General features: G+C 38.5%; 2 protein-coding genes across 2 annotated transcripts; one reads left to right on the forward strand and one right to left on the reverse strand.

Annotated features, from left to right (window-relative positions):
• Positions 1-6292: 6292 nt before the first annotated feature.
• On the reverse strand, positions 6293-8481 carry LOC141845837 (stress-related protein-like). Its single transcript, XM_074733839.1, has 6 exons — positions 8401-8481; positions 8240-8308; positions 8084-8143; positions 7929-7987; positions 7611-7839; positions 6293-6702 (listed from the first exon to the last, which is right to left on the reverse strand). Exons 1-6 carry the CDS (start codon positions 8470-8472, stop codon positions 6328-6330), a joined length of 864 nt encoding a protein of 287 aa, XP_074589940.1. The 5' UTR covers positions 8473-8481; the 3' UTR covers positions 6293-6327.
• Positions 8482-16957: 8476 nt separating this feature from the next.
• On the forward strand, positions 16958-18384 carry LOC141846657 (monooxygenase 2-like). The gene is made up of 2 exons (XM_074734699.1): positions 16958-17226; positions 17301-18384. Exons 1-2 carry the CDS (start codon positions 17006-17008, stop codon positions 18274-18276), a joined length of 1197 nt encoding a protein of 398 aa, XP_074590800.1. The 5' UTR covers positions 16958-17005; the 3' UTR covers positions 18277-18384.
• The last annotated feature ends 4438 nt before the right edge of the window (positions 18385-22822 follow it).

Genomic DNA, 22822 nt, shown 5'->3' on the forward strand with positions numbered 1-22822 from the left:
TTCTGCGTCGAGCGTGAGAAAAGTGGGACCTACTTTGGGTGAGCAATGGCGGCTCTAGTGGGCACGCGTGAGAAAAGTGGGACCTACTTTGGGGAGCAATAGTGGCTCGGGTGAAGATGGAGGAGGGTCGTTCCTAACTTTTCGCTTCTTTCGGGCTGAGAGGAAAAAAAAATTCATTGAAAATATTAGCGAACTCATATAAAATTCACCATTGTACAGAAAAGTAAAAGTAGAGAGTTATTATTTGTTTAATCTTCTTTTATGGAATCCGTCATCTTAGCGATTCACACTATTGTACAAAAAAGCAAAAGTAAAGAGTTATTATTTGTTTAATCTTCTGTAAAAGGTGAAATATGTCACCTTAGCGGTTCACACCATTATACAAAAAAGCAAAAGTAAAGAGTTATTATTTGTTTAATCTTCTGCAAAAGGTGGAATCCGTCACCTTAATGGTCCACACGATCAATTCCACAATCATATGTGAAGAAGTAAATCGAGAAACTACAATTGATCACGATGCAAGAGAAGAAGGTTGTTCCTAACTTTTCGATTCTTTCGGGCTTAGAGGAAATTCATTGAAAATATTAGCGAACTGATATAAAATTCACAAAAGCAAAAGTAAATAGTTATTATTTGTTTAATCTTCTACAAAAGGTAGAATCCGCCATCTTAACGGTTCACACAGTCGATCTCACAATCATATGTGAAGAAGTAAATCGAGAAACTGCAGTTGGTCACGACGCAAGAGAAGAGGGTATAATGCAGTTGGTCACGACGTATCCCACAATCATATGTGAAGAGGTAAATCGAGAAACTGCAATTAATCACGACGCAAGAGAAGAAGGTATACTGCAGTTGGTCGAGAGGGTATACTGCAGTTGGTCACGACGCAAAAGAAGAGGGTATTACCTGACTTTATCAGAATTCGAATGCTTATCCTCTTCTGCAACTCTACTGCATCGTAACCAACTCAGTTATATGCGAGGTTATTATTTGTTTAATCGAAACTAATAAGGATGGGAATCAAAAAAATGCGGAATCAATCCGCTCTATGACTCTCCCCGTCCAAGATTATAGCGATGCGGTCGACTTCGACAAGAGCAAACCAGGCGGCGGCGGCGGCGGCCAAAAACATCGCCGTCCGATTATGTTTCGCTGAGAGGAAGATGAAGATGGAGAGAAGTAAACGAACTGAACGCCAGAGTAGAGGAATATGGTCGATTGCCCACCGCCAGAGGCCGATGCGCCGCACCACGCGCAACTCGGACTTAGCCTTCAACCCCGCCCTCTTCACCGAGAATGGCAGTACGTGGCTCAGCTTCCCAATCAAGATTTCTATCTGGTGTAAGATGAAAAATTAGTTAATACTTTTTATTATTAAAGAATTTCGATTCAAAATTTAGCATTAGGAAATGACACTAGAATAATCATTTTGATTCAATTCAAGATGAGAAGACAAAAGGAAGAAGAAAATGGAGGGCGGCGAACCTTTTGATCGGCAAAACGGACGAGGGCGAAGGGCACTCTAGAGGCACGCGGTCGATGATGGGCCTGAACAGTCCAGTTCTTGACGAAGCCGTAGAGCCACCAGTGTAGCCACCTTGTTCACTGCCACACGCAGGAAGTCTAGGTACTCTCAACTCTCTGTTGAACGGCGATTGCAAATCTGTCTTGCCAATCAGCCATCAGAGCCAAAGAATGAGAGATAATCCAAAGAAAAAAAAACTATATAAGACATCCTAATGGAAGAGTAGGATCACTGCCCATCTGGCATCTCAGCCTTCATGGTAGATTGACCATGCACACTACGAAAAAATGGGCATGCTTGTAGGATAAGTTGCATGTGCATGTGAGCTTTAGATTATATCTTCATCTAATTGTCCACTCATTTACAAAATGTTAAAATCCTTTTACCCTAGTACGAAGACTTCAAATTATTTAGGATTTATTTTTGATGATTATGACATCATTTGGTTTATTTTTATCAAATTTAGTTGGTGGCTTTTTACTTTTAGCTTTTTCTTTTCTTTTATCAAATTCATCCATTTTTTCTGTTTGAGCAGGATGGAAGCTCAGCAAGCAGGATTTCATAAGGTAGAAGCTTCAACTCTTCTCTATCTTTGCGTTGGCGAGACTGTCATAGAGAACTACTGCGAGCACGGAATCTGATCGGAGTTGTGTCATCCATTGTTATTTTCTATTTGATCTTTTATTGTAAAAATTATTCCTGTACGAATAAGTTTATCTTTTAATAAAAAAATAATTTTTTTTATCATTTAGATAAATGTGTGATATGGATTTTAAATGTGGATTGTAAATATAGATTGTATGAGTAAAAATTTTATTAATGATTGTACGTTAATCATGAGATTTTGATAAAAAAATTTTTATTAATGACGAAATTAGCGACCGAATTCGAATTCGGTTGTTAAATTTAACGACCGAATTCGAATTCGGTTGCTAATTTTAACGACTGAATTAGTATTCGATCGCTATTTTTAACTATAAAATTCTGTAATGATTTATAAATTTAGCGACGGAATCTGAATTCGGTCGCTAAATTTAGCGACCGAATTCAGATTTCGTCGCTAATTAGCGATCGAATTCGAATTCGGTCGTTAAATCTAATTACGATGAAATTTTTTATGATTTTTTGAATCGGTCGCTAATCGGATTTAGCGACCGATTAACGATAAAAAATTCGATCGCTAATCGATATTTTTTTTGTAGTGGCAATATAAAAAACATAGAGGGAGATCGAAAAACATTGAGATAGTGGAGCCTTACAATAGCTGAGGATTGGGGGGCTGGATCTGCAGTGCCTACCGCATCGTCGAAGACCTCTCATTCTTCACGAGATCATCCGCCAAGACCAAAGAAAGATCAGAACATCCAGAAACAAAAGTCAAAAAGCTATTCAAACGAAATGGGGGCGCAGCACTTCACAGTCTCACATGGCAAAAGGTGATATGTTCACCCCAAACATCCTTCAATATCAATCTCACAACTAGAGTTGAGTATTAACGCACTCCACAGTTAAGATTGAATATTCGATTAAATTTAATTATTTAATTAATTTGATTTTTTTATTAAATCAATTGATATTTTATCAAATTGATTTATTTAATTTTTATTTAAAAATTTGATCGATTTGGTTAATTCAAAAAAATTCAATATCGATCCCACAGTTATGATTGAATATTCAATTAAATTTGATTATTTCAGTTAATTTAATTTTTTACCTAATCGATTAATACTTTATTGATTTAATTTATTTAATTTTTATTTAAAAATTTAATCTATTCAATTAATTCTAAAAAATTCAATTCAACTGTTCTAACTTTTCACTTCTTTAGATAATGGGAATGGGAAAGCGGCTGTGGCTGGCAATGGAATGAGAAGACTGACGTCTATCATCTGCATTCCACGCGAAGTGTAACTTAAGGAAAATAATTTTTTCACTTAGGGGAAAAAGAATGCTAAAAGTATATAATTAGAAAGATATTTAGAAACCTCTATCTGAGCTGAACTCGATCATCTACCATATTAGCTAAAAATAGCAATAATAATAATGGAACTATATATTAATTAGACAGATATTTAGAAACCTTCATCTGATGTTGAACTCGGCCATGCCACATATCTGATTTCACTGAAACTCTGTCATATTAGTTAAAAATAACAATAACAATAATTGAACTATAAAGATATTTAGAAAAATGTAGAAGGAAAAAAACTCATTGAAAATCTTAATTAGAAATTCTTTTAAATAATATATATGGTCGTCTCAAGTAAACATCATTAGTCCTTTATTTCTCACACTTTGATAAAAGATGATAATATTCACCTCAAATGCCTTTCAATATCGATCTCACAATTAGTGCTAAGTATTAACGTCCTTCAATATTGACCCCACAGTTAAAATTGAATATTCAGTTAATTTGATTTTTGATCGAATCAATTGATATTTTATTGATTTGATTTATTCAATTTTTATTTAAAAATTTGATGGATTTGAAAAAATTTGATTCCATTAGCTTCTTTCCACAATGAGAATGGTGTCCGTGCATGCTTATTCCACGTGCGAAGTGTAATTTAAAAATAACAATAATAATAATGAAAATGAAAAAAAAAAATATTTAGAAATAATGAATGAGAGAGAGGATAACAACCGGAAAAAACTGAAATCTTAGCTAAAAATTCTTTTAAATAATATATATATATATATGATCTTCTCAAATAAACACGTGATAATGCTCATCCTAAACGTACTTCAATATCAACCCACAGCTAGGGTTAAATATTTGATTAAATTTGATTATTTCAATTAATATGTTATTGATTTGATTTATTTAATTTATTTAATTTTTATTTAAATTTAATTAATTTTAAAAAATTCAGTTCGGTCTTTCTTAACTTTTTGATTTTTCAATAATGGAGATGGGAAAGCATTCCACACGCGAAGAAGTATAATTTTTTAAAAAAATAATTTTTTCACTTAAGAAAAAAATGCTAAAAGCAAATAATTAGAAAGATATATGGTATTGATAAACACCATTAGCCCTTTATTTCTCACACTCTGGTAAAAAGTGATAATGCTTCCCCAAACGTTCTTTAATATCGACACAAGAGCTAGTGCCGAGTATTAACGTCCTTCAATATCCATCTCACAATTAATTTTGAATATTCGGTTAAATTTAATTATTTTGATTAATTTGATTTTCGATCGAATCAATTGATATTTAGTTTGAAAATATTTGATTAGATCATTCTTGGCTTTTCGCTTCTTTCGATAATGAGGATGGGAAAGCGACGAAGCCGTAGACTGCCGCGACCAGCGTAGCTACTTTGATCACTGCCACACGCAGGAAGTCCAGGTACTTCAGCTCTCTCTGCTGAGCGGCGATTGCCTCATCTCGATTCTGTCTTGCCATGCCACCAAAGCCCAAGAATGAGAGGTAATTCAAAAGAAACAAACTATGCAAGAGTACATCCTAATGGAAGAGTCGATGTGTTCTTACATGGGGAGTAGGATCTCTGCCGGTGGCCGCATCTGGCGATGGAATGAGCTGACTAGGAGAGAATGTGGCTTGAGAGAATGGTGTAATTATAAGGAAAACAATTTTTTCACTTGGGGAAAAAAGAAGGCTAAAAGTATATATAATTAGAAAGATTTTTAGAAACCTCCAAAGCTGAACTCGGCCATGCCACATATCTAATTTCATTTAAACCCTGCCATATTAACTAAAAATAACAATAACAATAATAACAGTATAAAGATATTTAAAAGAAGGTAGAGAGAGGGAGAAAATTGAAAAAAAATCCCATTCAAAATCTTAGCTAAATTTTTTTAAAAAATAATATATATGATCTTCTCAAATAATATTATTGGTCTTTTATTTTTCACACTAATGTCAAAAGGTAATTATCGACTCTACATCTAGGGTTGAGTATTAACACCATTCAATATGGATCCCACAGTTAGAGTTGAATATTCAATTAAATTTGATTATTTTGATTAATTTAGTTTTCGATCGAATCAATTGATATTTTATCGATTTGATTTATTTAATTTTTATTTAAAAATTTAATGTTGTTCTTAACTTTTCACGATGCACGTAATGCTCATTCCACGCGCGATGTGTAATTTAAGGAGAATAGTTTTTTCACTTGGGGAAAAAAGAATGCTAAAACTTTATAATTAGAAAGATATTTAGAAACCTCCATCTTATATTAAGTTGGGTCACGCTGTAGTGATGTGCATGCACCTAAAAAAATTTTTAGCAGCATGAAACGCAGCGGAAAAAGGATCCCCTCCAGAAGATCCATGTGAAACCATATTCGTTTTACTAATTTTATCTACTAGAATCGAAATTACCTTTGATGCGAGCCCTTCGTAATCCCGACAGCAACTCTTGCCTTAAAAAATTGACGGATCTCAGCACGATCAGTGTGTTCGCGCCTCCATGATATCCACACGGACACTGAGATGGAGAGGAACCAGATCGTGGTGCTAGCCACAATATCAGTCGGACTTGAGTCCAACTCGAATTTCACTCAATCCGAATTGATACTAAGGGCTGACATTAACACACACCACATATATGATTTCTCTAAAACCTTGTCATATTAGTTTAAAACAACAACAATAATAATAATAATGAACAGAAGGAAAAAACTCATTGAAAATCTTAACTAGAAATCAAATATTTTGTGTAAGAGCTGACATAAAATGCGATTGTAACAACCATTGTATGTTCTAGAAAAGCAAAAGTGAAGAGTTATTATTTGTTTAACCGAAACTAATAAAAATTTTCATCAAGAAGATCATGATCGCGGAATCATATTCCGCTTTATCGATTCTCCCCCGTCCAAGACTCTAGCGATGCGGTCAACGTTGACAAGAGGAAGCCAGGCAGCGATGGCGGCCAGGAACATCACTGCCCGATTATAGAAGACAACGATGGAGAGAAGTAAGCGGATTGAACGCCAAAGTAGAGGGATGTGGTCGATCGCCCACCGCCAGGCTGCCTTCACCGTCGTCTCGTGGTCGTGCTCGGCATATAGTTTCTTCGCGTGGTTCATCACGGCCGCAACGAGGCCGATGCGCCGCACCTCGCACAACTCGGACTTAACCCTCAATCCCACCCTTTTCATGGAGCATGGCAGCATATGGCTCAGCTTCCCTGTCAAGATTTCTATCTGGTGCAAGATGAAGAAATTAGTTAATACTTTTAATGATTCAAGAATTTCGATTCTAGATTTATCATTAGAAAATGACATTAGAAAAATCATTTTGATTCAATTCAAGGTGAGAAGACGGACGAACTAAATTGGTATTTTAGATAGATCAGGAATTCAACGAAAATTCAAAGAAATGAACTTAAGCTCTGATACTACTAAATTGGTATACCACGAATGCAATGAAAATTTAAAAAAAATGAATCTAAGCTCTGATACTACTAAATTGGTATACCACGAATGCAACGAAAATTCAAAGAAATGAACTTAAGCTCTGATATTACTAAATTGGTACACCACGAATGCAACGAAAATTTAAAGAAATAAACCGAAGCTCTGATACTACTAAATTGGTATACCACGAATGTAACGAAAATTCAAAGAAATGAATCTAAGCTCTAATACCACTAAATTATCACGTTCCAAGATACGACTATACCACGAATGTAACGAAAATTCAAAGAAATAAACCTAAGCTCTGATATACTAAATTGATATACCATGAATGCAACGAAAATTCAAAGAAATAAACCTAAGCTCTGATATACTAAATTGATATACCACGAATGCAACGAAAATTCAAAGAAATGAATCTAAGCTCTGATACCACTAAATTGTCACGTTCCAAGAGATGACTATCTAAAAAATTTCGATAGCATCTCCCCTATATCTATGATAATTTTCTTAATATATATATATATATATATAAAAGACTAACACGGTCAATAAGGACTACAAGTCTTCCCATATACATCACAAATGTACACAGAGAATATTAAGATTCACATGACCACAACTACTAACAATTATGTAACATATAAAAAAATATGCATAACAGAAATATCGAAAAAAAATAGAAGCAAGCGAACCTTTTGATCGGCAAAACGGAAGAGGGCGAAGGGCACTCCAGAGTAGCGCTTGCATACTGGACTGACCATCGCCTCACCACGATCGATGATGGGCTTAAACAGGCCGGCCCAGTTCTTGACGAAGCCGTAGACTGCCGCGACCAGCGTAGTCATCTTGATCGCCGCCACACGCAGGAAGTCCAGGTACTTCAGCTCTCTCTGCTGAACGGCGATTGCCTCATCTCGAATCTGTCTTGCCAATCAGCCACTAGAATCAAAAAATGAGAGATAATCGAAAAGAAAAAAACCTATGCAAGACATCCTAATAGAAGAGTCGATGATGGGTTCTTTACATGGGGAATAGGATCACTGCCGGTGGCCGCATCTGGGATCTCAGCCTTCACGGTTAGCCATCAGAACCAAAGATTGATCATGCAATATACAACAAGAAGCATAGAGGGAGATCGAAAAGCATTGAGATGGTGGAGCCTTACAATAGCTGAGGATTGGGGGGCTGGATCTGTAGTTCCTACCGCATCATCGAAGACCTCGTTCTTCACGAGATCATCCGCCCAAGACCAAAGAATGATCAGAACATCCAGAAACAAAATCAAAGAAGTACTCAAACGAAATGGGGGGCAGCGCCTTACTGTTTCAGCAGATTGGGAGGCGGGATCGGCAGCGACAGCCGCATCTGGGGCTTCAATCTTCTCGATCGACTGGCAATGCCGAACAGAGACTAGATCGTCAAGAATTAACAAAAAAGAATGATAAATCAAAAAGGATCAATCAAGAGATGATGAAATCTTACGGTATCCGAGGAACATTGGGGATCAGGATCATCGATGATGACTTTCTCAGTTGGGGCTTCAATCGTCTCCATGGATTCTTCAGATCAACCTCACTTCTCGCTGGAAGAAGGCAGAAGACGCGCTCTCAGATGACGAGTGAGAGGCGGAACTGGGCCTGTACCAGGTATAAATAGAGAATGTTTATTTTTAAAAACGCCCGCGATATATGAGATTTATCAAAAATGCGCCCGAATAATTAAAAATTATGCAAAACACGCCCTTTATTATAATTATTACACATCAATATTATAAAATATAATATTTCTTAAAGTCATAAAATTATTTATATTAATACATATGTTCTTGTTATATGATAAGTGACTTTAATTGTAAGAAAAAAAATAGAAATTAATCAATTTAAAAATAATTGATGTTAGCCGTCATCATCCCATGACCAATTTATCGAAAACATTAGAGAATATACAAATTAAAATTCTCTCTTAAAATACTTTAAATAATAAATACAAATTATACTTTGCATTTATTCACTTTTATATTGATTTCTTTTGGACTCACACTTAAAATTGTCCTTTTAGCATGCTAAATATATTATTCTTATATTAAAATTCACATTTCTTTATTTATTAAATATTTTTTAGTTGTTTCTCATATATGATAAGAATTATTACACAAGACCAATATAATAAGATTATAATTATTATTGAAACTTCCCTTCAATATAATTGTCACATCTTAAAATTTAAATTATCATACAATAAGGTTTTAACAAAATGCATAAATAAGAGAATTGATATTTTTTTTAAAAAAATAAAATGCAATATTTACTATGCATATTAAAAACTGTTTAATATTTAATCATGAAATGCATAATAAAAATTAAGCTTTCCAAACCAAAGATAAAAGGGTGTATTCTACCACATCCATTTGCCTAATTATTTTTTTTAAAAAAAATAATTCATATATAAAATAAAAGAGGTTAGACCCTTAAATATATAATCAAAAGATCAGCATCATAGCCCAAATTAAACAATACTAGCCTTTGAGCACACATATATGACACATCACACAAGAAACTACATTAAACTCCATGATACCACCAACACCTAGACACCATAGCCCCACATGCTCATGCATCACAACACTTACATGCTTATTTACGGGCCATACAAAATACCAGTTCACAAAATCAATCTCATCTCAGGAACAGAGCCACCGACAACTTGGATGTTACCGTGGCTTGAGATCTACAAACCGATATACATGGACCTGCACCTTGCGAAAAATCCAATCAAAATTCGGGATAATGCCTTGATAACACTTTCAATTTCGTGCCTCCCATATATAATATATCAAGCTAGAGATGTCAAGGTAGCACGCCTTGGTTTTCTGTCGTCCATTCTTGAAATGTCGCCCAAGAACATGTTGCATCTCCTCAAAAGAAGTAAAATTTTGTCCAATACCGAGCCAATGCTTGACCCTGCCCCATACCTCACAAACCTTGGGGCATTCAAAAAATAAGTGGTGGTTGGTTTCTTCATGAAGTTGGCATAACTCACACAACTTGTTAGGCTCATACTCCACGCGATCCTTGGTCCTCAAGTATCCATTTAATTAACATCCACAAGATAAATCGATGTTTAGACATAACTTCTGGCCTCCACACCACCGGACTCCAAACTACCTCCAAACCCCGTGGCATGAAAAAATGATAAGCATTAGAAACCCTTTTTTTTCCACCAATAAATCAATCTATCATAGGCATATTAGCCCTTCCCACACCATTCGATCTGTCCATTTGCCTAATTATTCATCTTATGTAGCACAACTTAATTGATAGATGTAGAAAATTTGTTCTACTTTAATTATGAAATGAAATAATTTATTCTATTTCAAATTATCCATCAAATGTTAGGAATACATGTGAACAAATGTCATGCTGATATGATCTTCAATTGAAATGCTTAGCTTAGTTTATAATTAAAGATATTAAAGCATGTCGCACCCTTTAAAGACATTTTGAATGCAGTTTGCAGTTGGAAAGGAAAACATTAAGCACAAGAAACTCTGGATACACAAAAAATTCAATGCCACAATTAGAAAGTTAACACTTAGGTTTCAGGTGCATATATAGCATGTAATTTGGAGCAAACAAAAAAGGAGGTACAAAAGGTTCCAGCAGTTATTCCCAACATGTTAGTGTTTGCAAAACAAATTGTAGGAACTAACAGCATTCCCTCTGACCTATCCATTTTTTAGCCTTTTTGGAAGCTCTACATGAAAAACAAACCACCATCAGACTACGAACAAAAATGCGTATGTTTTTAGACAAATTTGGCTGAGGGTGAGTTTACTTACTCTTCTTCTGCAAAAGGTGAAATTCGCCATCCAGCGGTCCCACACAGTCGGCCCCATGACCATTTGTGAGGAGTTTACTTACTCTGTTTGGGCAGCAAGTGCAGTAGCAGAGGCTCTTTCCATGGGTCCCTATTTTTCACAAGACCAACCCACAATGGGTATAAATCTCATTAGGTCTATTAGGTATCCCAATTATTGTTTTTATTATTTGGCATGTGTAAGTGTTATAATATTATTTTGCAGATCGTGCATCATGTCAAATATTGCAGCAGATGGCTAGATTACTTTGAGAATTATTAGGGATTGGTAAGTATTGTAGATCAAAATGTGAAAGGTTTTTATTATGGAAAATTTTTGATAAGTAATTTAAATATTATTGATATTATATAATTTAATATCCTTTTGTTCTATTTTTCTCAACATTATTGCAAAAAAATACATTTGGGAGCTAAGACAGAGGACACAATTTCATGAAACATGAAATAATTATTGTACAAAACTATATAAGAACTTGTTATATAAGTAAAGAAAGAAGGGAACAAGACCATCTCATGTACCGATGAGATTTGGGATTTATGAAAGAACACTTGGACTGTAAAAAAATGGTAGCAAAATGCATCGACTATTAGAAACAATAAAAATACCAAGGTCGCTGGCTCTAGTACCGAATCCACGAGCATACGGTTGAATCATGATCTATTGTAGAGCATGCAATAGACTTGGTAAGTTTACTATAAAGGTTTATTATAATTTTTTAATTATTAATGAACTTATTTAATTTTATAAAAAAATTTATGTATGAAGGTTGATACTTTACAGAGACGTCACTTGTTGAGATTTGCAATACACACAAGAAAAAGGAAGACACCTTTGTCAATGCTCGATGAAAGACCATAGACATAAGCAGATATACATTTTATTATCACTCACATTTAACAATTACTAACTTTATTAATTATATATTAGATATTAATAATTTTTTTTACATTAGATGAAATCACTAATTGAGTTGCTCACGCGTCTTAACTTGCTATAGAGGGAGAGAAGTTATAAACTTCGTCAGATAATATGCTTGATGAGATATATTATGATGTTGTCAATGGAAGGAAAAAAGAACTCCCTCTATCACCTTAGCTCTCAAGCAAAAGTCGCATTTGATCGTGTGATGGCTCCAGGCTCAGGGGTCATCCCATTTTATCATCTTCTCGAACGGAAAGCTTGATAAAAGAAAACTAAGAATTGATAGATCCGATGATGGCATGAAGCAGTCTCGTGTCAGTGATCAACAGTAGATGGAAGATCGGGTCAAGACATTAGTAGAGTTGCAAATGCAATAATTCATAGATAGATGAAGTCTAAATTTTCAAATGCCGCATCGTTTTGACTCACGAAGACTTAAGATCCAAACACCGCTGATAATTAACTCATAATAACAACAATTTTCTGAAGTAGTTTTTTTTTTTATCATTCATAAAACATATAAAATAGTTATGTTAATTTTAATACTATATGCATATGCATTTCTAATTTTATTACATCTTTTCAGGAACAATGTTGATACAGGTATATTCTATCGTCATCATCATATATCTAAACTCTAATTAAGGTATATTTTTTTAAAATATGTGAAACTTGTGTTTATCAGTTTATGTTTTTTTTCTTATAAGTAGTTTTGCCCTTGTATTATATATGACCAAAATTTTTTCATATATGAGTAGTTTGTACTTGTTTTTTAAATAATTTATCGTATTGTACTTACTATAAGTATTGAGTTGGATATGTTAAATTTGGGATGTATTAGATTCGGATGTGTTGGATGTGATGTATGCAGGGGCGGAGCTAGGATATTGATACTAATAAAGTCAAATAAAATTTAAATTTTATAATCATAAAATTATGCATGCTCTAAAATTAAACATTAACATTAACTAAATAACATATATATTGAGTGTGCCCCCACAAAAAACTCATATGAAGAAATAACTATGTTTCATTATAATTAGAACACATCAATATGATGCACAAAAATTGACATAAAAATTAAACTCTAAATGGCAAAATAAAAGCTAACCTTATCGAACCGGATAAGCCTCCCTAATATAAAAAAAAATCTATTCCACCATCATTAAAAAGAGCCTTAACTTTAAATGTTCGGGACGTTGCATTATACCATTACGACGTCGTTGGCGCCACTGCTGAAATGTACTCCTCAAACTTTAATAATTATCATTCTGGTACTTAAATTCTGAATCAGCCAATATTTTATGCTTTATTTTTAATTTAGTAGAAAATCCTGTTGATTTCTAATGCTAAATAGCCTTTTTATCATTTGGATGTGTTGGATGCGATGTATGTTTTTTTATTATGGAATTGTTTTGAACAATGAATGATGCTTTAAATGAATGATGAATGTAATATACGATGTTTTGAACCATGTGATGGAATTGTTTTTGAATGTATCATGGATGGTTTATGAGTTGTTTGTCGACGTGAATGATCCTGTTTGTGGATGTTTTTTGAATTACTTATGAATGTATTTGGGCAAAAAGCCCAAGGTGTGCCCTCCTTCAACAATAAGGCAAAAACAAGTCATTAATATAATTAAAGATGTTTTTTGCTCACAGGAAAGCTATAGATCAATAAAACAGTACAAATTAAAGGGAAGGGAATAAGAAGAGGCAGCTGGTGGAATCAGAAGAGACAGATGAGACAGCCAAAAAGAGGGCAGTTTGAGTTGAGGGCTACATAATGCAGTGGCTTAAGGCAAGAAAGTGCAGGGAAAACAATAAAAAGAAGGATGGACTGGTTGCTTACTAACAAAGTGTTAGACTCTACTTTGCCGGAGAGAGCTGAATGGCTGAGTGGTCGACTGCCGAGCCGAGTTGACAAGCTGCCGAGCCGAGTTGACAAGCTGCCGAGTGGTGAGCTGCTGAGCTGCCGGGCAGAGTTGCAGAATGGCCGAGCCGAGTTGCAGAATGGCCAAGCTGCCGAATGGCCGAGCCGAGTGGCCGAATGAGTCTGCCGAACCGAGCCGAGTTGCCGACTGATCTGCCGAGTGGCCGAAGCCGAGTGGCCGAACTGCCGAGTGACCGAGCCGAGTGGCCGGCCGAGCCGAGTTGCCGAATGGCCGAGCCGAGTGGCCGAACCGCCGAGTATGAGTGGCCGAGCCGAGTGGCCGAAGCCGAGTGGCCGAACCGCCGAGTGACCGAGCCGAGTGGCCGAACCGCCGAATGGCCGAACTGCCGAGTGGCCGAGTGGATGAGTGGTCGAGGCCTGCGTTCAACGCAGTTTCCTTAAAACAGATTCGCCCCTCACGACGGACGTCTATTTCCCAGGATACAACGACAATACCGGATCGTTTCCGACGAACTGACTACACCAAAAAACTATCACAGGGAAAGCAGAGGAAGAAAGGAAGAGAGGGATCGAGAATGCTCTTGTCTCTCTTCCCATCGCTGCCTCTTTTATAACCTCGCACCATATCTCCAATTAATTAACTTGTTTCAACGATAATACTCTTGTCCGTTTCATTGCAGGTGGAATGGCAAAATGTTGGTTCATCTGCTTGGGCAAATTATGCCCTGATCGGTCCGACATTCGACGCGCGTAGGTCGCGCTCGCACACAAGTTACCTTGCGGGCAATGCAATCTGGACCCTGGATTTGCACCCTCCCTGCGCACCCACGCGTGAGAGAGGGCCTCTCCCCTTGCATTTGTTCACAACATCAATGCTTGTGATACAATATAAACCAACCAAGTTGCCCTTCAACTATCAATGTGAGACTAAAGTCCTCCATACGAGAGTCTTTTCCATCCTTCCATTTCATTGTTTCTATTCATATTTCCAACACAAAGTTCACCAAAATTCTTCGACAACTTACTGAACCACGCTGCCAAAGTTTCGAAATATCCAAATCCGCATTCCTCCGCCTAATCAATTGCTACAGCATAGCAATCAATTTAGTATACTCCTGTGACTAAGGTGGAACAGAGCACACACATGATACACGATGCACAGGAAGAGTTTTGTAGGTTTTAGGTGAGGAAGGACACGAGGGGATCGCGCAGAATATCAAAATCATACTCATGAATGTATCATAAATTATTTGTCGCGCCATGAAGCTGGGGTCCACGTCGCTGGTCTTGTCGATGTTGTGGATCCTGTTCTGGAAGAAGGAGCAGTGGGCAAAGCCCAAGGTGTGCCCTCCTTCAACAATAAGGCAAAAACAAGTCATTAATATAATTAAAGATGTTTTTTGCTCACAGGAAAGCTATAGGTGCAGAAGATAAAACAGTACGAATTAAAAGTGCACATGTTAAAGGGAAGGGAAGGGAATAAGAAAGGCAGCTGGTGGAATCAGAAGAGACAGATGAGACAGCCAAAAAGAGGGCAGTTTGAGTTGAGGGCTACATAATGCAGCTAATTAAGGCAAGAAAGTGCAGGGAAAACAATAAAAAGAAGGATGGACTGGTTGATCATTGTTCCGGGATGAACCCAGGGGGCTAGTCATGATCAGACTCGAGTCTAAGGCTGGTCCCGTCGCATAGGTTGCACCCGCTGAAGCAATACCTTCAGGTAGTTCAGGCACATATCAGCTAAGTGTATTTATTCGGCCGTCCCCATACCCCATCGTTTCCATTCGGCTAACTACACGCCGAATCCTTCCATTCGGCTAACTACACGCCGAACCCCTCCATTCGGCTAACTACACGCTGAACCCCTCCATTCGGCAAACTACACGCCGAACCCCTCCATTCGGCTAACTACACGCCGAACCCCTCCATTCGGCTAACTACATGTCGAATCCCTCCATTCGGCTAACTACACGCCGAACCCCTCCATTCAGCTAACTACGCGCCGAATCCCTGCATTCGTCGAACTATGTACCGAATCCTTTCGTTCGGCAAGAACCTCGCCGAATCATTCCATTCGCCTTACTTAGCTCCTGCTCACGTATGCCAACACCCTAGTTTGAATACACTCCTCACAGTGTCCTGGCCCACCTCATCATGATATCTGACAAGCCCACACCCCCAATAATTAATGCTATCTCTCCGTCGTCTGTAGGGATAGTGACAACATAACGCTTTACCGGCGATGGGACAAGGAATTTGATTATTCCTGTCACTTCATTAATCATGATGAGACATTCCTTAAATGATGACGTGACAGGTATGCACGCTCATCTCCTCTTAAAAAGATCACTCCCGATGACAGGTAGCTCTCTCTGGAATTCTCATTCCCTCAACTGCTCTCTTTTACTGTTCACCATCTTCTTCCTTCGTCCCTGACTTGATCGTCGGAGTGGTCGCGCTAGGGCACCCCCTGGCCTTCCTACTGACGTTCCCTGCTGTGATCGCAGGCCGTCCCTGAAGCTGTTGCTGCTCATCGTCGGCTCCGGTGAGGTCTCTGACGATTGTGAAACTGTCATCGCCCCCATCATTATCTACTGTTCAAAGCTAGCAGTGAGGAGGTCCGGTGACGTGTCCTGAAGCAGTTCTCAACCGGAACAATCATCCTTTTACTTTGCTTACTAACAAAGTTCACCAAAATTCTTCGACAATTTACTGAACCACGTTGCCAAAGTTTCGAAATATCCAAATCCGCATTCCTCCGCCTAATCAATTGCTACAGCATAGCAATCAATTTAGTATACTTCTGTGGCTAAGGTGGAACACAACACACACATGATACACATGATACACATAGCAATCAATTTAGGTGAGGAAGCATAATGAGTGGAGTTGTGTTTTTTTAATTGAGTAGATTTGAATGAAATTATTGATGAGCAAGGCCAAGGTGGAAAGGAGCACATATACACACACTGAAAGGTTTTTTTTAGGGTTTAGGTGAGGAAGGACAATGACTGGAGTTGTCTCTTCTTCTTGTAAGTTTCAAAATCAATTCATTGAAATGGTAGGGTTGTACAGGACCAGGGATTGTGACTCACTAACAAACAGTTAGCACCAATTTTCACAAATCATAAATAATGGATTATTTCAAATGATGAATCATATTCATCTAACGTAAGTTAAGTTAAAGGTAACCTCCGAGACATAGCTGAGTTGATTACGATGAAACAGACTTATAAAAAAAAAATAAAGATTTGAATCTCAACGAAGCCGAGCAACACCCTCTTTCTATTTAATTGGTTCCCAATCTAGTGCTAGATACAACCTCTAGCCGTCACCACTGGCCTCGTCAATTCACTCTCTATAACACTCCCCTACTCAATCTCCGGCGAGCCTATGGACCATACCGAGGAGATCGTCATCGTCGGCGCTGGCATTGCCGGCCTCGCCGTCGCCGTCGGGCTTCACCGGAAGGGGCTCGGCAGCGTGGTCCTGGAGTCCTCCGACAAGCTGCGGGCCGCTGGTTTCGCCCTCACCGTATGGGGCAACGCCTGGCGAGCTCTCGATGCCCTCGGCGTCGGTGATTCCCTCCGCCGCAACCACCTCCGCCTGCAAACGTAACTCGTATCCCACCAAACTATGATCTCCGATCTCAAAATTCCGACTTAACCTATTAAATTAATCTTTGCAGAGCGGTCGTTTCTTCTGCTTCCTCTGCTTCGCTCGTCACGAAACTACCGGCCAAGGAACATGAAGTGCGCTGCGTGAGGAGGAACCTCCTAGTGGAAGCTCTCGCCGGGGAGCTTCCCCACGGCACCATAAGGTATTCATCCAAGGTCGTCGCCATGGAAGATTCCGGCGAGTCGAAGCTCCTCCACTTGGCAGACGGATCGACGCTCAAGGCTAAGGTGGTCATCGGCTGCGACGGCATCAACTCGGTCGTCTCCAAATGTCTGGGCCTAAAGCCGTCGACTTTCTCCGGCCGGCACGCCGCCCGTGGCTTCACTGTCCTCCCCAACGGCCATGGAATGAAGCCGGAGATCAGGCACTACAACGGAGAGGGATTCAGAGCAGGGGTACTACCCTGCGACGAGAAGAGCCTCTACTGGTTCTTCACTTGGGCTTCCAACGAAGAGAAAGAGAGGATCCACGACGCCTTGAAGTTGAAAGAGTTTGTGCTCGGCAAGTTGAAAGCCTCTGAAATACCAGGACAAGTCGTCGAGATCATAGAAAAGAGCGAGCTGAGCAGCGTGGCGTCCGCTTCATTAAGATACAGATCGCCATTAAACTTGCTGAGCGGAAACATTTGCAAGGGAAACACCTGCGTGACAGGCGATGCGTTCCACCCCATGACTCCTGACCTCGGCCAAGGAGGCTGCTTGGCCTTGGAAGATGGAGTCGTGCTGGCCAGGTGTTTGGGGGATGCTCTCTGCGGAGGAGGAAATGGTGAGGAAGAGCATCGCAATCGCAGGGTTGAGGAAGCGCTGAAGGAGTACGAGAAGGCTCGGAAATGGAGAGCCTTCAGACTTGTTGTTGGATCATATGCGTTTGGATTTGTTCAAGAAAGTGGCAACTGGTTTCTGCGTCTGGTGAGGGAGAGAATCTTGGCTGGTTTCATGGTGGAGTGGCTGTTCATTGCGGCGAGCTTCGATTGCGGTAAATTGTAAGATCAGTGTGGCTTGTGCTGTATAATATATATTTTCCTGATAGAACCAGTCGATTCAGCAACAAGAAGCAGCCAAAGTTGATGTTATCAATTCTTCTAATTCTGTTGGATACAACAGACTATAATTTTTGTTGTCGAGAGGTTGTTCAAGGTTTAAAAATAATTTAAGTTTCATATATTCGATAAATGTTTAATTATTCCATATGGACAATAACAACGATGAATCTGAAACTTGGTGTATCTCTTAGATATATACCTATGAGAGCGTTTACAATGCAACAAGAATTCTTTGCTCTTGGATCAATCACACCTCCAAGTTAATTGGATTCCAGCTCAATTAAATAATAAAAATTTCAAAGAATTATTGAAATAATACATACTTTAGATTTCTAATAAATTTTTATTATTTATGTTTGATAAATCGAATAATATATTTGATTTGATTGGTTTATTGATGATTCTGTCCAAGATTATGGGATGGGACGATTCAGCTAAGTAACCACAATCGAGCATTTTCGACCAACTGAATATAAGTCAGGTCAACTTTCTATAGGTCGGGCTTCAATCAAGCCAATCTTCAATCAAGTCAGTTTTCTTCACATCGGACTTCAATCAAGTCGGCTTTCACCCCGAGTACTATAGAGATCTTCTAAATAGAGGTCTAAAAATACTCAAGGAAGATTTTAGGAGGGCAGCTGAGCCAAGGATCGGTAAGACCCCTCTGATGTTTAAGTTAGACTTCAAAGAAAAATGAAGAAAATGAAAGGCGAAAATGAATAGTAAAGAGAATAGAGAATAATAGAACTTGTTTGCTTGATGCTACAACTAATTACCTTTATATAGAAAATGAAAGGATAACCCTTATTCTCAAAGGGCACACCACTTTTATTTCTACTGAGGGGCACACTCGTTGGTGATCGACACTTCAATAATCGCTGTGTTAAATCAGAATTTCAAATTGGGATGGACCCAACTCGGGTGAGACTCATAGAAACTTGACTTGAGGTCTTCTCTGAACTCGATCAAACCCGGCTCGAGCTTGGTCAGATCTAGTTCGAGCTCTATTTGACTTACTGTCACAGCTCAACTTGATTTTTGACTTGACCATGTCACATGGTGATGATATCTCCGCCATCTCAATTGAGATTCATGTGAGTTGGGATGACTAGGCTAATGATACAAATTAAATTAATCAAGTCGATTAGTGATGTAATTGGGGAACCTGCTCTGGTAGGTACGTACATTCCCAGTCCCGGACTGACTCTCTTAACCCAAAGCTTAATAAAAGAGCTTACTCGAGCGAAGGCATCCTCACTGAGCTATTCTTTTCAATTTCAACCTCTGAGGGTAAGACCTATAGGGTAAGATTTAGGTAACCATAGTAGGTCAAACAGATTACACTTAGGCTCAGGTTGCTTGTTTGTGCGTATGCTTATCTTGTAAGAACCAGAAGCTGAAAACAAGACTGAAGAAGCATAAGAGGAGCAAATAGAAACAGTCGAATTAAGTCCGAAGTCAACTCAAGTCAAACCTGAGTTGACTAGATCCGGACGATCGGATGTTACTCCAGACGCTCGGACGGTCCAGGCGCCTGGATCAAGAAGCATCAACCCCAATAAAGACTGATAGAACCAGATTAGGATAGGATCGATCCAGAATGCCCAGAAAGGGATCCGCAAGCCCGGAAGTGTCTTTATAAGGAGCCTCAACGTGCTGCACCAAGACATCTATTTTACTCCAAATTCTTCGTCCTACTATGCTGCTGAACGCGAACGACGTGTTACTCATGCGATCGAGAAAACTCCAGGAAAGGTGCGCTGCGCTCAGGACTTCCAAATCGATTACGTTTTCTTTTAAGTCTTATTGTCTTGTACTTTTATCTTTATATTCTTGAATTGTAAGATGAGTTTTTCCGCCTCCAAAAATTTTTTGAAAAGGAGACCACTAGTGGACGAGCGTCTTTCTGTACATATACCTTGGATGTATTAACCTTGGGGGTTAGAAACCAAGTAAAAATCTATGAGTCCCCTGTATTATCTTTTAATATCCGTTGCTAGTGTTTTGATAGAACGAACAAACGATGAGCGCTATTCACCCGTCTCGAGCGCGCATCGATCCTACATACTCTTGCCAACTAGTGTCATCAGTTTGCCAAGGAGATCCGTCGAGTTATAGATCAGCATTGACATGATAGGAGATCCCCACCAGCTCCTCCTCGACATCCGTCCACTATGTACGCCCATCGCGATGAGTTGGGAAATTGACTCGGCCTTCAGAGGGTTGAGCCACCTTGGCGATCGCAGGAGTCGATCCGACATTGCTCAACTTATCATCACAATGCTCACGAAGACAATGCCTCCATAGGGGCCACATCAACACGATCTCAAGCGGTCCAACCAATGAGAACTTGAACTGGTACAGAAAGGCTCATGACAGGAGACTAGAAAGCTATGGAGTCAACATAGGAAGAGGACAAGAAGAAGGGCCTCTCCTCAACTTCGGACCCTATGACTGGAGGGAGTAGCTAGCCCTCACGAGGACGCATTGGTAATCCGAGTCACCATAACCAACTATGATGTGGCTAGAGTATTCATCGACACCGGGAGTTCGATCAATATCTTGTTTAAAGAGACTTTTGATTAGATGTAGATTGATAGAGAGGAGTTCCACCCCATGTCCACCTCCCTATTCGGATTCACTGGACATGAAGCATAACCCTTGGGACTAATCAACCATCCATTATCCCTGAGAGAAGAACCCCTACAATGGACTCGGTCTACTATATTCACGGTGGTAGATGCTCCTTCGTACAACATCATCCTGAGAAGGCCAACATTAAGTTCATTCCAAGCGGTGGTATCTACATTCCGTCAGAAGATCAAGTTTCCTATTAGTGATTAGGTTGGTGAAGTCAGGGGAGATCAGAATACGGCAAGGAAGTGCTATGTGGAGATGGTGTGAGGTGATATTCACAAAGTCTGAAGGACCTAAAGATCATAAGTACAAGGCCTACGGGCATGCCTACGACTCGGCCAGTTGAGGAAAAGGAGCAAGTGCTGGTTGTGTCGGGTCTGCTTGAACGAGTCACTCATATCGCGGTTGACCTAACACCAGAGTTGAAACAAAAGATGATTGCCTACCTCGTCCGAAACAAGAACATCTTCGTCTAGTCGCCCCAAGAGGTTACATGTGTCTCTCCTTCCGTGATGGAGCATCGTTTCAACATTGCCCTCAAGGCTCGACCCATCAAACAGAAGAAGCAACACTATGAGCCTGAACAGGACAAGATAATTCGGATTGAGATTACCAAACTATTGGAAGTGAAAGTGTGCCCGATCAGTGGGCAAAGGGATATATACAAATGTACCTAACCCCTACATCTCCCATATATGTCTTTATTACTTGTTGCATGACACACTTCCTTCAGGATTTTAATGTTAACTACAAATATACAAAGACATACATACTTAACCAAATAATATAATATATTATAATATTATATATTCTCAAATTAATTAAATTCCTTACAGGGAAGAATGTTGAATAATAAATAGACTTGTTGTATGACCTATCAAGACGAGGATATCCCCTAAACATAATAATACAATATGTGTCAATTAACTCTCCTATTGTAAAAACCTCTCCATTCATACCAGATAAGAAGGAAGACATAGTTAAACCAAAAAGTGGTTCTTTCCAAACTATGTCAATTGTAAATCTCAAAGTAAATCAATTACTATAAATCAGGAAAATAAATTAAAGAACAGATAATTATCTTAATTTTTTACTTAATTGAATAAACTATGTAATTAAGAATTCATGCTACTACACTTTAGCTTCACTAATTATTTTAACAAGCAACCCACATCTTTGTCTTATTTTTTTTCATAGGAGTTTTAAATTGCTTCTTGACACACTGCCACCATAAACATAAAATAAATTTAATTAATGATTTTAAACAAACAACTAAAACTAATTTATGTGCAAATATACACTTATGGCAATGACTTGTTTTATCATTTTATTAAGTTGGTCAATCCTTGCTACATCTTTCTTCAACTTTCATCGGAATTACCTTCGATAATTAAGAGTCTCTCTTTCTTCTTCCATATCATCCCCATCAATTTTTCCTTTCCCCTTGTCCATAACATTTTTAGATTTTTTACAAAATTTTCACCCTTTCCTTCTACTATGATGTTCTCGGCAAACTCGCAGAATTGTATCTTGCTCCGCTTTCTTGTAGGTAAAAGATGGAGCTACAATGGGATATCAATTGGAGTATCCCAGTAATTATAGTAACTTTGGTCGCATCCTCTTCTACTGCTTATTGCAAAAGTCACTAATTCAGAATGACGATCGACTATAGGATCACTTGATTGAATCTACATCCCTTTATTTTCTATTATTTCAAATAATTCTTTCACTCTTACATTCAGCTGCATATTCTCCAATGTTAGCTCCTTGATTCGATTTGCTTAAATGTTGTAGTTACGACATTCATTATTACTTTGACATCCAGCTTTTGTGACATCTAATTGTAATCTCTC

Source organism: Curcuma longa, chromosome 15, assembly GCF_044706935.1.
Source record: "Curcuma longa cultivar G26 ecotype Majalengka, Jawa Barat chromosome 15, ITB_CL_G26_1.1, whole genome shotgun sequence".
Taxonomy (NCBI): domain Eukaryota; kingdom Viridiplantae; phylum Streptophyta; class Magnoliopsida; order Zingiberales; family Zingiberaceae; genus Curcuma; species Curcuma longa.

Coding starts and splice junctions, on each gene's coding strand:
- LOC141845837 (XM_074733839.1), bottom strand. CDS start 8,472: ATGGAGACGATTGAAGCCCCAACTGAGAAAGTCATCATCGATGATCCT. Junction 8,309..8,400: donor CCCAATGTTCCTCGGATACC/GTAAGATTTCAT, acceptor CGGCATTGCCAG/TCGATCGAGAAGATTGAAGC. Junction 8,144..8,239: donor CCTCCCAATCTGCTGAAACA/GTAAGGCGCTGC, acceptor GATCTCGTGAAG/AACGAGGTCTTCGATGATGC.
- LOC141846657 (XM_074734699.1), top strand. CDS start 17,006: ATGGACCATACCGAGGAGATCGTCATCGTCGGCGCTGGCATTGCCGGC. Junction 17,227..17,300: donor AACCACCTCCGCCTGCAAAC/GTAACTCGTATC, acceptor TAATCTTTGCAG/AGCGGTCGTTTCTTCTGCTT.